At 48.2% G+C, this 17,521-nt stretch overlaps 1 protein-coding gene across 1 annotated transcript in view; it reads right to left on the bottom strand.

Annotated features, from left to right (window-relative positions):
* Window positions 1-17,521, bottom strand: part of LOC132572179 (E3 ubiquitin-protein ligase TRIM11-like) — a 69,102-nt gene that overhangs the window by 14,304 nt on the left and 37,277 nt on the right. The window contains exon 3 of the mRNA XM_060238985.1: window positions 4,592-4,756. Within this exon, the coding sequence (XP_060094968.1) occupies window positions 4,592-4,756 (165 nt within the window). The remainder of the gene's footprint in view (window positions 1-4,591; window positions 4,757-17,521) is intronic.

The following is a 17,521-nucleotide window of genomic DNA, read 5'->3' as shown; positions in this document are numbered from 1 at the left end:
TCCAAAATTCAGTTTTGTTTCTTTTCAAAAGTTTAGGATACTCTATATAAAAAAGCCCTGTGGTGAAGCCAAATCCAGGTCTCACATTGGCTATGGTGTGCACTCCATCAACCTTCAGCCCGTCAACCCCTACTCAAAGTCTGTTGCGTTCCAGACTGAGGACTGAGGAACTGCTTCGCAGAGGAAAGAAAGAAAGCCTTTGCTCGACTGATTGGCTGAGGGAGGGAAAGGGAGGGAAACAGCCACAGCTGAGGACTCCTTCCCCTCCTCCTCTGGGGAACCAAACAGCCAGAGAGACATAGACAAAAAAAACCCCAATCCCTTTTATTCTAGGTCTACAGAGAGAGAGGGGGAAAGAGAGCAAAAAAGAGACAGAGAATGCAGACACCTGTGTTTAAGACTGAGCCACTGGAGAAGCTGTCTCTGCTTTCCCTTCAGTGCCTGTTGTTGGAGATAATTAGTGTGACAAAGCAGGGCAGGTGAATTTGAGATACCTGGAGGGAAGACCAAGAGAAAAACTTAACGGGTGGGGAAGTAGGCAGAGCCACCTGGGTCTTCCTGGTGAGTGTGTAAAAGGAAGAGAAGCAAGCACAGGTCCCTCTGATTATTTGGAGGAAAACTCCACCCCCTAGGCCGCTCTGCTTTCATTTTCATGTTAGTCTGAAGAAGTTGGTTGAAATACAAAAGATGGTTACATTCATCAATGAGTAAATTACCTTAGTGAGATCACAAAAGTGTGTGCTTGTGAACTGTGTTATTCTGCCTGCTTTGTGAGTGTGTGTGTTCACTTTCATTTAGTGGAAGTACTGCCAGCTGCTAGGGGCTGAGGAAATTAAGACTGTATTTAGGGGAACTACACTGCTGCATTTTTTATTTATTTTGGGGAGGGGAATGGAAAGTCTCCTGGCTCCACCCCTGAAGTCCCCAGATGTTTTCTGAGTTGAACCTGGCAACCCAACAACAAAGTTTGGTTCTGTCAGTAAAAGGCAGGGAGAGGAGGCTTGTTTTGGCCTTTGAGGGAGAACTCATTGGGGCCAGTCCTGACTAAGGTTTCTAGCTCCAAGCTGGGAAATCCCTGGAGATTTTATGGAAGCCAGACTTTGGGGAACGGAGAGGCCCCAGTCTACCCACCAAAGCAGTTATATTCTCCAGGGGGAAAGAGATCTGATGTCTGGAGTTAAGTTGTGATAGTAGGAGACCTTCGGCCTCCATCTAGAGGTTTCCTACTCTCTGTGTTACTTGATGCCATCAGGCTGGCATGACTTAACTCAGGGATGTCCAGCCTTTTGGCTTCCCTGGGCCACATTGGAAGAAAAAGAATTGTCTTGGGCTGCACATAAAATACACAAATACTAATGACAGCTGATGAGCCAAAAAAGGTCCATGCATAATTTTCGTGATATCCGCCACCGGATATAAGCTGAAAAGCTCTTGCATAATAATCCTAATTATGCGCCGCCCCATTCGGAGGGTTTTTAAAAATCATCAAGCAGGTCCCAAATTTGTGATCACCGATATAGAAAATATACATATCTAGGTAATAAAACTTCATTTTTAAAAAAATTATAAAAGAAAAGAGGGCAACGTAAAACTAGTGGCCCAGACCAGGCCACTGTTGGAAGGGGGGGATCAGTAAAGAAGATCATCCCACCCCTCCCAGAAACATAGGGGATTAATACCCTTTCTGCTTCCAAGTCCTGCTGCAAATGGCCCAGGGCTGAAAGCAGGAACCATGCCTTTAAAGGTCCTTTACTTTCCAGAGAAAATAGGGGTTTTGGGGTTTCCTTTGCCTCATCCGAAATTCTGTAGCTGCATGCTTCTCTCGGCACTGCGTTTGTTTCCATCAGATAGGTGAGGGTGGGCTCCTTACACAAAGTATCAGTGGGCACTTTGGTTAGCAGGAGGAAAGGGAGGAGCACACTGCCCAATTGAAGGTGTGAGGCAGTCTGTGAGGGACTTGGACTCCGCTCCTCCTTCCTCCTGATTTGTCATCCTCCCTGCAGCCTGTCTAAGCCCAATATAATCAAGAATTCAGTCCGCTTAGCATCAACAGGTGATACAAATGAAGGGCTGGGGGAACTGAGGCTGCAGAGGAGGCGTATAAAAACTGCTAGGTGGCCAGGCCCCTTGGTTGCTACAGGGTTGGGTGGAAGAGACGTTTGTTTTGCTCTGCTCCCGAACCATGCCTCTAAATTTCCGACAGAGGGGGAAGGGAAATCATTGTTTCCTCTCCATGCCCTCCTTCAGAAGCTTTGAACAGAAGAGGGGGAAGGGAGTACGCAGATTTTTTTTTTCACACCAACCCCGGCTTCCCAACTGAAGATGGTTTTCTGCTGACATACACAGGCATGCTTGTAAAGCCATCCCAAGTGCAGAAGACTCACTGTCAGGAGCAAAAAAAAAGGGGGGGGGAGTCATTGATTTGTTTTTAAAGAAAGAGTCCTGTTTTTTCTACATGCTTTTTTTTAAACCTCTCTCTCTCTCTCTCTCTCTCTCTCTCTCTCCAGGGACTTGGGGGGGGGGGCGCTGTTTCTGTGTGTCTCTTTTCCAGTCACAGTTACAGAGAAGGGTAAGGGGATTCTGGAACTCCCACAGTAAAGAGATGGAGGGAGAATGCAACAGAATCCACCCAAGGCAGTGGAACATCTCCATTTTGAGGACAGCAAGCCCAGTTCCACCACACACACCCCACCTCCAACCTTCACAGAGGGGGCCAGCAGCCCTCTGACAGGGAAAACTCCCACCCCACCCCACAAGCGTCCAGGAGCTTGGGAGGCTGGCTATGCTACTTCCCAACTTTCCCAGGGAGAGGCCCACAGCCACCTCAGATACCTCCAGAGCACAGCTGAGAGCTCTTTGTCCTGGGTGGGAGATCCAGAGTGACCTCAGCAGGAAGAAAGAAGAGCTGGAGAGTACCCAGGAGCAAGGGACGAGCATTCACACACATGTACTCTGAGTCAGCTTTAGTGCCCTCTCTAGTGGTGGGGGGGGGAAGCAAGCAGGAGGAAAAACCAGATGTAGCCTCAGTTCCAGGATCTGCCACCACTGCGGTACACAGTTCCAGGTGCTGTTTTAAGAGAGTTTATGTCATTGGTGCTGGAGCCGCATTCAAAGTCTCCTGGGCCGCATGCGGTCCTTGGGCCGCAGGTTGGACAGGCTTGACTTAACTAGTTCTGGTTGCTTGCTCCTGTTCAGCAGTAGCTCCCCCCATAACAGCCACTATGATGTGGCAGTCTGCGTTTCAGAGCAGGGTCTGCCAGACCCAGGTTTCTACTGTGGAAGCTGACTGGGTGATTTTGGACCACCCACATACTTTCAGCCTAACCTACCTCACGGGGTTGAGCTGATCAAAGGGGAAGAGGAGAATGATGTAAGCTGCTTTGGTTCTTCCCACTGCAGAGAAAGACTGTCCTTTTCCTAGGCAGAGAGGGGGAAGAGATGGAAAGGTGAAGTCAGAGGAGCAGATAAAGGTAGGTTGATGGTTGGCTGGGAAGGACAGAGGGCTGATAACTCCAGGTTGGGAAATTCGTGAAGATTTGAGAGATGAAGCCTGGAGAGGGTGGAGTTTGTGGAGGAGTGGGAACTCAGACATGTATCATGCCATAGACTCCATCCTCCAAACCAGGTATTTCCTCCTGGGGAACATTTTTTGGAGATCCCTGGAGATCCCTCAGAATTACAACTGTTATCGATTCCAATGGAGAAAATGGTACACTCTGCTGAGGTCACGCCCCCCCCACACACAACAGCCAGCATGATCTGGCAGTTGACACTTCAGAGAAGGGTCTATCAGACCCTGATTCTTGCTGTGGAAGCTGACTGGGCGATTTTGCACTAATCGCATATTTTAGTCTAACCTACCTCACAGGGTTGTTGTGCAGATCAAAAGGGGAAGAAGAGAATGATGCAAGCCGCTTTGGTTCTCCCCACCACAAAGAAAGACTGTACTTTTCCTAGGTAGAGGCTGCAGAGAGGGGTGAGGAGATGGAAAGCAATCTACCTCCTTCTATTTTGCCCCCATTCCTTCTTTCTCAAGCGACCCTCCTTCTCTGATAGCTATCCCACATTTTCTCCATTTCCCTTCCCATCAGTTGTCTTCTCAACATACTTTGACTCCCTCTGTCTTTCCCTTCCCAGACCCCACATGACACTCATCCACAGCAAATTTCTAGCACCCATTGTATTTTCCTCACAATGGGATTTATTACTAATATAACTTAATAACGAAAACTGCCATCAAAGACCAATCTAGACATACATGCAGGATGTCCTATGTCCAATGCTAACCCTGGCCAGAGGGATAACAGCAACTCCACAGAAGCAATTTTTAATTCATGGAAGAGGATAGTGTAAAGGGGGAAAAAAACAGTTAAAACCTCCTACTGAAATGTTGCTGCCCCCTCGTGGCTTGGCAGACCAATGGGATGACCAGACAGCGTCACCCCCTTAGCAAAGACAAATCTTCTTGCTCCCGTTCTGGACCCAAAGCCCAAGAGTAGCTCTATAAAAAAGTTTTGTAGGACACCCAGGAGTTCAGCTGGGGAGGATCCAAACACTTCCCCCACCACGATCCATCTGGTAGATTTCCTACCTTGTACTCTTGGGCAGCCTCCTCCACAGGAATGATGTCGTGATATTGGTGCTCCTGGGACTGCTCACAGACCACGCAGATGGGGGCTTCATGGTCCTTGCAAAAGAGCTTCAGCGGCTCCTGGTGCTTCTGGCAAACTCTTTCCGTTCTAGCTGCCACGACTCTCTGGTGCCAAAAATCAAAAGAAATGCATTTGTCTTATTTACCACCCCATATCTCTGAACTGTCACAATTTGCAAATGCACTAAATCCTCAGCTGAGGGCTCCCCCCTCCTCTAAGAAAGAGATGTCAGGTAGCATCTGGGACTCCTGCAAGAGGAGGAAGCCAAAAATGAAAGCAATTGGAATATCTGGACCCAAATACTCTCCAGAATACATCTACATTAACTAGAACGGAAGTGAGGGTTTACTACAGTAGTTTTCCAGCTATCCCAAAATGACTGCCAAAGGAGGCAGAGCCAAACACAAAATGGTCACTGCAGCAGGTAGATCTACACAAAAACCCTCTCCCATCTCGAGTCTAGACTTTGCAAACCTCCCAGCTCCCCTTTCTTCTTCACCCACAGAATAATCAACATGTGGTATTTATTGCTGCAGAAAGTGGCAGTGGCTACAAGTAGGGGCAGCTTCAAGAAGGGACTGGATAAACATATGGAGCAGAGGTCCATCAGTGCCAATCACCAGAAGGTACAGATGGAACAGCCTCCCTAGGGCAGTGATGCTCTGTATTCTTGATGCTTGCGGGGCAACAGAGGGAGGACTTCTGGAGAGTTCTGGCCCCACTGGTGGACCTCCTGATGCCACCTGGGTTTTGGCCACTGTGTGATGCAGAGTGTGGGACTGGATGGGCCACTGGCGTGCTCCAACATGGCTTCTCTTATGGCCTTACGTCTCATGGTGAAATGGAGTATAGTAAGAGCATGGCTGAATCACACCAAAGGAGGCAGTGGCTTAGCTCATTATCCAGGGAAAGCAGGAATTCCGCGTTGAAGATGCACCGAGATTTCTTACCTCTTCCCCAGCAGCCTCCTTCTCCAGGGGAGTCACCTGGTGACCTCGGTGCTCCTGGGATTTGCTGCACACCACGCAGAGGGGGGCTTCGTCCTTCCGGCAGAAAAACTTCAGGGGCTCCCGGTGCTTCTCGCAGACGCCCCCTACCCCTTCTCCCCCCTTCGCTTCCGCCCCCTTCCCTTCCAAAGGGCTGAATTTCTTAGCTATTTCGACAAAGTTGGCCAGCAGCTGGTTGGGGCGGAGGTTCCCCTCCTGAGCTGCTCCTCTGCACTGGGGGCAGGAAGGCTCTGCTGCAGCCCCCGCCTCCCCCCAGCTGCGGGTCAGGCAGGCTCGGCAGAAGTTGTGGCCGCACTGGGCGATGGTCACCGGGTCCCTGAAGAAGTCCAGGCAGATGGAGCAAGAGGCTTCCTCGCAGAGCTCCTGCACAGGACCTTCAGCCGCCATGGCTGCCTTGGCCAGGGGGGAAAGAGAGAGAGAGAAGAACAGAATCGGTTTCGGTTCTTCCCGTGTTTCCCAAAGCAGCGAGGAGGGCGTTTCCCTACATGCGAATGACTCTGCAGCCGGCACCCAATCAGCGACCAGCCGAGCAAAGCCCGCCAAGAAAGAGGCGCTGGGAAAAGAACAAAGCAGTAGACAGGGGGGGGGGGGGGCATATTTAAGACCAACTACATTTTGTTCCGAATGTAAGCTTTCGTATGCTCTAAGCAGACGTCGTCATTCCAAAACTGGAATGGCAAGCCATCTTTAAATATAGAGAAAGTAGACAGAAAGAACGCCGCCTTGGACTAGCACTTCTTTGGACTAGGCGCCTTGGAGGGAAGGGAGGGAGGCTGAGGGGTCTGGCAGAGGAGACATCCCAGTGTCTGGGGAGATGTTAGAGGTCCCCGGCAAGTAGGGGTGAAAGGAGCCGATCAGGCTGCTGAGTATCTCAATATCTTCCGGTCTCAACCTTTCTTATCTTAACCTTCCAACAATGCTCTTGCCAAAGAACTTGGATCCCAGCAACAAAAAGTGCACGTTTTCTGAGAAGGACATCTGCATGTTTACAGGCATTCTGTTATTAACATTTATGATAAGTTTTAGGACACACAAATGGCAGTAGTGCTGTTTCATTGCTACAGTTTTAGAACACAAACAAACAAAAATAATTATTCCAGTAGCCCTTGAAAACTTCTGGTTCTGAAACCCCCTAGTTCTCCATTTCCCTGGAGGTACAAGACCCAGAACTCAGATGAACAGCCCCTCAGGGAGGAGTCCAGCAGAGTGAGTCATCTCCTCTTGTCCTGCTAACATTTATTCGGTTTGTTTCTTAACACAGGCCAAGAAAGGACCAGGCCCTATCCAGCTTTTGAGGCGCTTAGCAGCAATGTTCCCTCTAACTTGCAGTCTTGTGAGCAAAAATTCTACTTTGCAAGCTACTGGCATTGAAGCTGTGAGCTACTGACATGAAAGTTGTGAGCTATTGCATAAATTAGTGTGCTCTGGGGTCATCCTTCCTGAGCTAAGACAAAAATGTGTGAGCTGAAGGCTAAAAATCTGTGAGCTAGCTGGCACTAAGCTGAGTTAGTTAGTTCCCTCTAAGCTGAGGGAACACTGCTCAGCAGTAGTTTTTTTAAAAATGCTGATGTGCCATTATGTTGATGTGCTGTGGCAATGACTAACTTCTTTTGAGTAAGTCTCTGATAGTTTTCATTGCAGACATATAACGGAAGCTGTACTGGCTGCACATTGTTATAACTGGGGGGGAAGGACTAAAGGTTTTTTTTAATGAATTCTGGATATTAATACATTGCAGCTATAGATAGCAGTGATATTTTAATACATACAACTATTTTGATCTAGCTGTTAGCAATTTTTTTTAAACTCCTCCAGTAGTGGGGTGGGGGGGCGTGGCACAGAGTGGTAAGCTACAGTCCTGCAGTTCAAGCTCTCTGCTCACGACCTGAGTTCAATCCCAGCGAAAGCTGGTTCAGGTAGCCGGCTCAAGGTTGACTCAGCCTTCCATCCTTCCAAGGTCGGCAAAATGAGTACTCAGCTTGCTGGGGGGGGGGGGGAGTGTAGATGACTGGGGAAGGCAATGGCAAACATTGTAAAAAGTACAATGTAAAAAGTCTGCCAAGAAAATGTTGTGAAAGCGGCATCACCCCAGAGTCAGAGACTGGTGCTTGCTTGCACAGGGGACTGCCTTTACTTTTTTTAGTGGGGGGAGGGCCATGACCTGGACAGCCCAGGCTATCTCCATCCCATCATATCTCAGAAGCTACACGATCTGGCTCTTAGATGGGAGACCACCAAGGAAGTCGTGTTGCTACAGAGAGGCAGGCAATGGCAAGCCATCTCTGTACATCCCTTGCCTGACAACTCTGTGCGGTTGCCATCAGCGATGACCTGGAAACAAAAAAAGAAAGAAGTGTGGGATGGAACGGCCTCCTTGGAGCATCAAGGCAAGCACGGCTTTTTTTGTAGCAGGAGCTCCTTTGCATATTAGGCCAAAACTCCCAAGAGCTTACAGTAGGCCCTATAAGCTCTTGGGGGATTGGCTACATCATGGAGGTGTGGCCTAATATGCAAAGGAGCTCCTGCTACAAAAGAAGCCCTGAAGGCAAAAAATTTGCTCATGTGCAGAAATTCAATTAATAATAAATGAGGCCAGCACAGAGGCCTCGTTTCCTCCTCCCTTCGTTCCCTGACATCACCCACAACGATCTGTGTAGAATGAGCATGAGGCCTTGGCTTCATCTTTGCCTCTTTTCTCTCCTTTGCTTTCCATCTTCAGTCTCTTGCCAGATCATGAGGCTCCTTCCTTGACAACATTAAATAAAAATGCACTTCCTCTCTGCCCAAAGTTTCGTTCCTGCTCTGGTCACCTCTCCCCTTGCAGCCCTCTCCACTTTCCCTCTGATCTTCCAAACTAGGGTTCCCAGGTTTGATTCAGGAAATATCTGCAGACTGGAGCAAGGGTGGTACAAGCACCATTGAACTCCAAAGGGAATTCTGGCCATCACATTTTAGGGGATCATGCTCCTTTTAAATCCCTCCATTGGAAATAATGGAGGATGGGAGCACCTTCATTTGGGGCTCATAGAATTGGATCCCTGGTCCACTCTTTTTTAAACTTGGGGGGGGGGGTGTTAGAAGCACCAGATGCTATGCTGGACATTTGGTGCCTCTACCTCAACACACACCCGATACCCATGGATCAATTCTATGGGGGCTGGTCTCTGTGGGGTACAATGGAGTGCCCAGCGGACAATTCCCTTCCCACCCCGCTTTCTGATAACCCTGAAGCAGGGGGCCTCCAAACCAATGTTCCCTCTAAGCTGCAGTCTTGTGAGCAAAAATTCTACTTTGTGAGCTACTGCTATTAAAGTTAGCTCATGCTAACTCAGCTTAGAGGGAACACTGATCCAAACCAGGGGACCCCCTGCCCCCAACTGGGGATTGACAACCTTAAGTCATCCTCAAGCCACCTTCCTTCTGTCAGGCACTCTGCACCCCAAATCCTCCACTTGTCTTCTCATGCTGATCAAATGACATCTCTTTAAATCCCTCCATTAACTTCTCGTCTGTTCCTAGATCCTGCAGAAACAGCTCAATTCTGCCCTTCAAAGGCCTCCATCGCCTCCCTCCTCCTTCCCACAGATACAGCCCTGGCCCTGACCTTCAGTTTCACCACACTCTGCCTCCCGAGGCCTCCTGCGCCCTCAAACAAGTACTCCCTTCCTGCCTCTTACACCTGGAACTGCCTTCTAAGGCAGCCTGCATGGTATCGCCTCTCTTCCCTCCCTAAAGGTCCCCTTTTTCTTTGAACCCTTGGGCAGAACTTCTTACTTCCATATCCCTAGAATTTATGTATTTTTCCCAATTCTCCCTGCTGGCACCTTCCGCTCCTAGTTTATGGCAAATATGACACTGAAAGTTCATCGGGGCAGAGACCTGTTTTTCTGTACTTTGCAGTGTCAATTCCACAGACAGTGCTTTACAAATAAATTTATAATGTGAGGCCTCATGTGTCTGTCCATCTGTCTTTGGCAGGCATAACGCACCAGAAAATAAGGATTGCAGGATCGAAATGCCTAGAGCAAAAATGAAGGGGATCCAAAGATCCTGGCCCAGATTAGGTCTAGAAATGTGTAGATGACACATTAATACGACAGTCAGAGCTGAGAACCGGTGTGTTGCAGTGCACAGTATGGTAGAGTTGAACTAATGAGGCCTGGGTTCAAATTTCTGCTCACATATAAGATTGCAAGCCTTGGGGGGAGGGGGGGACGGGCTGGAGAGCTCCCAGAATTAAAAGTGATCTCCAAACAACATAAATCATTTCCCTTGGAGAATGGTCCCTTCAGAGGATGGACTCTATGCCCCCCTCTGGTCCTGCCCCTCCCCAGACCCCAGCCTCCCCAGCTTTGCTCCCAAACTCTCCAGGACGAAGCCCACTCGCTCTTGGCCTGACTTCTCTCACTGGGTCATGGTGAGGATAAACCAGGGCGCCCCGTTCCTTGGGGACACAAAGGAGAGTGAGATGGCTGTGTGGATGAAAGGACCCATAATGATTCGAGAAGAGACACAAAAACAACCAGAAGAGTAACCTTAACGCAAGCATAGCTCAGCAGGACCCTGGTTACGCAAATCCACCTCCTGATTTTCCTCTCCAACTGCGAAGTTGTAGAAGGATCGAGTCAGTAAATGACGGCACCCTCTGGGGCTTGTCTGGGAGTTATGAAATGGCTTGCCATCCCCACCCCCTTTTTTAAAAAATCAAGCAGCAGAGATTTCAACACAACATAACTTTATAAAAAGCATAACACCTTCTCAGTCTCTGGTACAACTGAAAAACAAATGCTGTGAACGCAGGAACCTGGATAGCGACAAGACCTTCAGTGTCTGTCAGAAAGTGTAGGCTGAACACTGGGAAATCCTAGCAGATGGTGTCCAGTAAAGAAAAGAGGAAGTCCAGAATAATAATAGAAACATGCGGGACCTCTTCTTCTTCTGCAGTGGTTCCTCTCATCCTTGAGGAGAATGGAGGCTGGAGAGGGTCCTGATGGTCTGCTTGGAGCTCTCCTGTAGTACAAGCCTGTTATCCTTTACAATGTGAAAGGTGTTACTGTTGCTTTAAGGAATAAGATACAAAGGAGGAGAAAGGAATGTTGGGAAATGGAGGCAGGGAGAAATGTCTCCACTTTACTGCAGTCTGTTTTGGTGACTGGAGACAAGAGAGGCCTCTACAGGACTCAAAAAGGGGCACTCTTGAGAAATATTTTCTTCTTGATGGTCCTGGTGTGAAGAAAAAGTCCTATGAAGAGATTTGGAGGTGGCCTTTTTCACGCACCCAAAAGTAGGGCAGGAGAGTCTCTCCACGGAAGGGGGCTCCAGAGAACTCGTAGAGAAGGGCTGCTCGGTCAGCATCAAAAAAGGCCACTCGCCCCCCAGCATAGTTCAGGCACACTCGGATCCTCTTCAGCTCCCCACTCACAGTCAGGGGAAGGTGAGCGTTTATACCAACCCTGTGCATCCCTGCCCACTTCCCCACAGCCCAGATCCCTTCCTCAGAAGTAAAAGTGAGGCCTCCCTTCCTCTTCACAGACTTTCTGGCCACCCCCACAGCCCATTTTTCCTCACTTCCCACAAGGACTTCCCAGAAATGGCAGCCTCCTGTGAATCCCTCACGGCCCAGCACAGCACAATCGAAGTCAAATCGCTCAGGACTGTCAGGCAGAGCTTGAGCTTCTTCTCCGACTTGTATGCTTTTCTGACCCTCAGACAGGATGAGTCGTAGATGGGCCGTGTCTGGATCCAGAGTCACATTTGCTGTTGGGGGAAGATGAGGAGAGAAGAAGAGAAATGGCATCAGTTCGGGGATTTCACCCTTTGGCCTGTTCCGCTTCCTCCTCCTGCCGGTCATGGCCTCCTCCCACTTCTGCCACCCTCTCCTTGGTCAACAGGATCTCCTGCTTCCTCCTGTCCTTTTAAAAGGCAGAGCAATCTTCCTGTCCACTTCAAGAGAAGGCAGACAAAGTACACAATAAGCACCCACAGGAACACAATCTATTTCCTCCCATATCCTATGCCAAGCAAAGAACTGTGAGGGAGAGAAAAAGAACAACAGCTATTTGGTTGGAAATCAGACACAGGAACAGAAGATTTGACTCATTACCATGAGTCTTCCTTCTCTGTGGGCCTGGGGTGGAGACGTTTCTGGGGGAAGCTCCTCCATGACAGCCAGGATAGTCCCTGAACTTTGCAATTCCTAGAGAGGAGGGGCTTCGCTCCCAGGCCCCAGTCTGGTCCTGAAGCAGTAGAACTCCCTCTCTAAAAGCGTCCCAACCCGCCAAACAAGCCACCCCAGAGAACAGAGAGAAGAATTCTGAGAGAGGCCCACTAGTTCACAAAAGAACCAAAATTGAAGTAATAAAGCCCATTAGGGTCATATCAGTATACCCACTCTGACTCAAGTGCCTTCTGAGAAAAAGTATTCTCCCCTTGGCAATCTCTGCACCTACCCCTTAGCCAACAAAAAGCTGGCTCCTTTCCTACTTGCAAGTAGGCACCTGGGAGGGGGGGAAGCGAGACCGTTCACACCTCCTAGGTGACAGCCAGCAAAACCTGCAGGAGCTCCTAGGAACTGCTCCGGAATGAGAGGAGAAGAAGAGCATAAGAACATAAGAGAAGCCATGTTGGATCAGGCCAAAGGCCCATCCAGTCCAACAATCTGTGTCACACAGTGGCCAAAAAAGCCAGGCGCCATCAGGAGGTCCATCAGTGGGGCCAGGACACTAGAAGCCCTCCCACTATTGCCCCTCCCAAGTACCAAGAATACAGAGCATCACTGCCCCAGACAGAGAGTTCCATCTATACCTTGTGGCTAATAACCACTTATGGACCTCTGCTCCATATGTTTATCCAATCCCCTCTTAAAGCTGGCTTTGCTTGTATCAACCACCACCTCCTATGGCCGTGAATTCCATGTGTTAATCATCCTTTGGGTGAAAAACTACTTCCTTTTATCCGTCAGCAAGGAGGGCTGACCAGGAAAGGAAATAAAATAAAGGTGGGGAGGGCTCTTTGAAATTACAGTGCTTGAGAGAGCCAGTCTGGGTAGTGGTTAAGTGCGTGGACTCATAACTGGGAGAGCTGGGTTTGATTCCCCACTCCTCCACTTGCAGCTGCTGGAAAAGCCTTGGGTCGGCCATAGCTCTCTCAGAGCTGTCCTTGAAAGGGCAGCTTCTGGGAGATCTCTCTCAGCCCCACCCACCTCACAAGGTGCCTGTTGTTGGGTGGGGGGAAGGTAAAGGAGATTATGAGCCACTTTGAGATTCAGAGTGAAGGGCAGGACATAAATCCAATATCTTCTTCATATCATTATATTATATTATACATATCATTATACTTGTATATTTTCACAACAGAAATGTCTAGAGATTTACTTTTGAACAAAGCTGGGAATTCAGAAAACCAGGTACACATTTGGTAAGACATCACATCGAGATCATGATATAACAGATCCTGGAAACTATTTTTTTAAAAAAATAAAAATCCCCCCAGAGGTCAGGTGAGGAAATGCTCACCACAGGACAAGGTCAGGGGAATAGTGGCCACAGAGGTTGAGAAACTCTGAATTCTCCCACTCATACAGCAGCCAACCACACTTCACTGCAATCCTTCCCAAAACTTCAGTGGAAATGAGGTTTCAGAAAGCTGGGAAAGTCCAAGAGATGCACAAATGCAGTGGGGAAGCAGGGAAAAAACCTGCTACACAAGAATGTTGAACATGGGGCAGGTAATCCCTGTGGAGGTGGCCAGGATCAAATTAGAACTGACAGAAATATCTTTGGTACTTAATTCATGTCCCCTTTCTGCTTCTATTAACACTGCTCCAAAAACTAATGTCTGTTGTATCCTCAGCAGCAATTTTAAAAGAACTGCTATATTACCACTTGGAATCTCTTCTGGACTGCAGTTACCAACACAGAGTTGTTGACCTTCAGGCATGATCTTCCCTGGGCTGGAAAAATGGATGCCTCAACAGCCACCTTTGGCAGAAGAATATTGAGACTTTTCTTATGCAACTCAGCCAAGCCACAGACGTCTTTCAGCATCAAGAATTGTTTCCTTGCCTCACATATATTTTGCAGAGCCACGAAGACACTATCCTGATGCTTGCAAACACCAAGCAGAAGAACACAAAACTTGTACAGTGAAGCTTTTTAGTTCAGAAATAATTGATTGGTGTATGGAGAAAAACGTACCTTTCTGCAGGTGAAGTCCAGAATCCAGAGTGTCTGAGGAAGCAAAGGAACAGAAAGTGAGACCCTTGTGCTTATTACAAATCTTAGGACAAAAATATCAGTTAATAATACTGTCTATTTTCTCTTGGGGAGGGTAAGAAGAATGGTATAGCCCCATCTTGTCAGATCTCAGAAGCTAAGCTGGGTCGGTACTTGGATGGGTGACCAAAGAAGACTTTGCAGGGGGGGAGGGGAGGACAGCAAACCATCTCTGTTTCTCACTCGGTTTGAAAACCTCTGGCTGGGGTCGCCATAAGTCCCTTGTGACTTCATGGTACATAGTTACGTATTTCTTCCGAGTTACAGCTGAAAGGTTAAGCAGAAGCTATTTCTGGGGGGGAATCTGGGTGCTAATATTCAAATTCATTTTCACAGATCACTTTGCTTTAATTAAGATCCACCTCACAGAAAGTGTGGCACAGTAAGGATCCAATCCAGGTAAATTGAGGATGATTCGAAACAGAGTTTCCATCGCGCCTTCTAAAATCACTGATTTCAATGGTATTAGAAGGGTGTAACTACAACAGCACCGTGGTCCCTTTGAGACCTTTCTGTGGGCACAGCTAGGACATATTCAAACGAACACAGACAATTAAAGCGAACAGTTTTGATAAGTCTCATTTGGCCACAGGCACACTGCAAAGAGAAAGGGAAGAATAATAATAATAATAAGAAGATGATATTGGATTTATATCCCGCCCTCCACTCCGAAGAGTCTCAGAGCGGCTCACAATCTCCTTTACCTTCCTCCCCCACAACAGACACCTGTGAGGCGGGTGGGGCTAAGAGGGCTCTCACAGCAGCTGCCCTTTCAAGGACAACCTCTGCCAGGGCTATGGCTGACCCAAGGCCATTCCAGCAGGTGCAAGTGGAGGAGTGGGGAATCAAACCCGGTTCTCCCAGATAAGAGTCCGCACACTTAACCACTACACCAAACTGGTTCTCCCTACACCAAACTGGCCTACACCAAAGGGGAGGGGTGTCCCTGAAATGGATCTGGTGGGTGTCTTCATTAAATGCAGATGCCTGAAGGGCAGTTTCCTCCTGATCCCTGTCATTTTAGGTGCTTGTTGGACCATTTTCCTCTCAATTTGCCCTTGCATGGTCACAGTAATGATTAGAAATCAGCAACATAGAAATCCATACAGTGCAATTTTGACCAGAAAACTTTACATGATGAACTAAAATGGCCTTCTGATGATACATACATTTCCCACGTTCCTGGGTCTGCTAATGTTAAAAGCAAGCTGGAGCAGACGAAAACACATCAGGCCCACTCTAATGTCCAGTCTGAAACACCTGCAGTGTTTCTTCATTACCTCTGAATTGCTTCTTGATGGCCTCCAAAAGCGGATTTAAATCCAAGAAGTCCCAGATACGCCACTTCAGCGCAAGAGGAAAAGCCACTGGACTCTCAAATGGCTCCTTTTCTTCATACCTGGGGAAAATCCCATTAAGGTGACATCCATTCAGTTCAGAATCAACCCCTTCCGCACACAAGAGGATTAGAAAAGCAGAGGAAGGAGCTGGTAGAAAGCAGAGAGACACAGACTGAGGCTGAAAGCACAGAAAGATGAGGGGCTATTTGAAAAGGACTGTTCACCTCACTGTACCTCCTGCTTTCTTATGAATTTGGCCTGTGTTCATAGAACCACACAGTAGCCAAAGGGAATGTCTACCACAAAATAAAAGACAGCTCTTTCGGACTCAAACTGACCCCCCCTCCACGTCAACTGTTTTTGCACACTAAAATAGCACTAGGGAAATTATTTGCCCATTTTTGCTGCTCCTTGTCGAGTATTTTGTGCATGTGGATCAGCATAAACAGGGAAATTCCCTGCCCCAGCACTGTCTCAGCATGAAAAAACAACTATGGGAAAAGGAGGCAGCAGCCCTTCCTCTCCCACAGTGGCATTTGAGACCTAAACAAGGCTTGCTTGCTTTTTTAACAGCCATTCTCTGCAGCCGCTGTGTGGCATTGTGGAGCCCAGGTCAAACTCTCCAAAAAAATCAATTGTCAAGTTTTATTTATTTATATTTCGATTTATATCCCGCCCTTCCCACCGAAGTTGGCCCTGAGAACAGCAACCCCACATCCCCTACTCCTCTCTGTCTGGCAAATGCCTAAGTGAAGAAAAAGAAAGCTGATGAGAGTTCTGGAGTAGGACTGTAGGGCCCTAGTTAAATCCCACTCTCAGCCAGGGTGACGTCAGACCACTCTCTCTCACACAAAAAATGGGCTGTTGTGAGGAGAAAACGGAGGAGGCAGAATCAGGTACATCACTTTGATGTTTTTTCCACTCCCTCCTATAGTACGAGAACTGAGGGGTACCCAACAAAGTTGATGAGAATTCGCTGCAGGTTGAGGTAGTGATTGATGGCCACCAGAACAGAGAGCTTTCAAAGGGGATTAGACAGATTCATGGAGGGGCCCATTGATAAATAGCTGCTAGACTTGAGGACTGAAGGAAGACCCCATACCCAGAGGCAGCAAACCTCTAAGCACAAGTGCTAGGGGGTGGAAGGGGAGCCCATAAGCCTCTGTGCTCAGTTTGACTGGCCCTCCAGGACAATTGGTTGGCCACTGCATGAAACAGGATGCTGGCCTAGACGGGCCACAGGTCTCATCCAGCAGGCTTTTCTTATGCTTTTAAGAGTGTGGCAGATACTTAAAGAAAGGAAACACATCATATGTTATCACTGTACTCAGATATGCCTGTACTATAAGAGTCCCATGCTGCAGAGTGGTAGCTGCATTACTGCAGTCGACCTCTGCTCATGACCTGAGTTTCATCCCAGTGGAAGCTGGGTTCAGGTAGCCGGCTCAAGGATGACTCAGCCTTCCATCCTTCTGAGGTCAGTAAAATTAGTACCCAGCTTGCTGGGGGAAAGTGCAGATGACTGGGGAGGGCAATGGCAAACCACCTTTTTTTTGTAGCAGGAACTCCTTTGCCTATTAGGCTACACCCCCCCATGATGTAGCCAATCCTCCAACAGCTTACAGGGCTCTTCTTACTAGGACTACTGTAAGCTCTTGGAGGATTGGTTACATCAGGGGTGTGTGGCCTAATATGAAAAGGAGTTCCTGCCAGAAAAAAAAAAGCCGAGCAGAATGTTTAGATGCCATGTGATTCAGGAGCACTGGAAGAAACATGGCAGACAAGCCAACTTCTGATTCATGATGTGTAGTCTCACCCTATCCTCTTTGACACAACAGAGTACACCAGTTTGGATTGGGCAGTCATCATCAGACTGGGTTGGGAGGACATCCAAGTGCCCCTGCAGCCAGCCCTGATGCCAACCAAGGCATTATTTGGGCCAAGTAAAGTTCGCCACCTGCCATTTTGTGGAATAAGCAAAGCTGAGGAGACCTGAACTCTGTGTTTTGTGAGGTGTTTTGGATAAATGTTGTTCTGGCAACATTTGCCATCACAAGGATCTTCACTGGGTGACTGAAGGTAAGCTGTAGCAGCCATTTTGTGAGTGGCACTATCTCTTGTGGCAGCACCCTCCACACATGTCAGAATCTGAAAGGTGCTTGCAGCCTCAAAAAGGTTGGGGACCATTGTTCTAGAGATATAAAGCTAGGTGCCAACCAAGGACCTCGCCCCCATTTCCTATGGATGAG

This window comes from Heteronotia binoei, chromosome 5 (genome assembly GCF_032191835.1).
Source record: "Heteronotia binoei isolate CCM8104 ecotype False Entrance Well chromosome 5, APGP_CSIRO_Hbin_v1, whole genome shotgun sequence".
NCBI lineage: Eukaryota > Metazoa > Chordata > Lepidosauria > Squamata > Gekkonidae > Heteronotia > Heteronotia binoei.
Note: the sequence above shows the minus strand (reverse complement) of the source record. Positions and strands in the feature narration are given on the sequence as shown.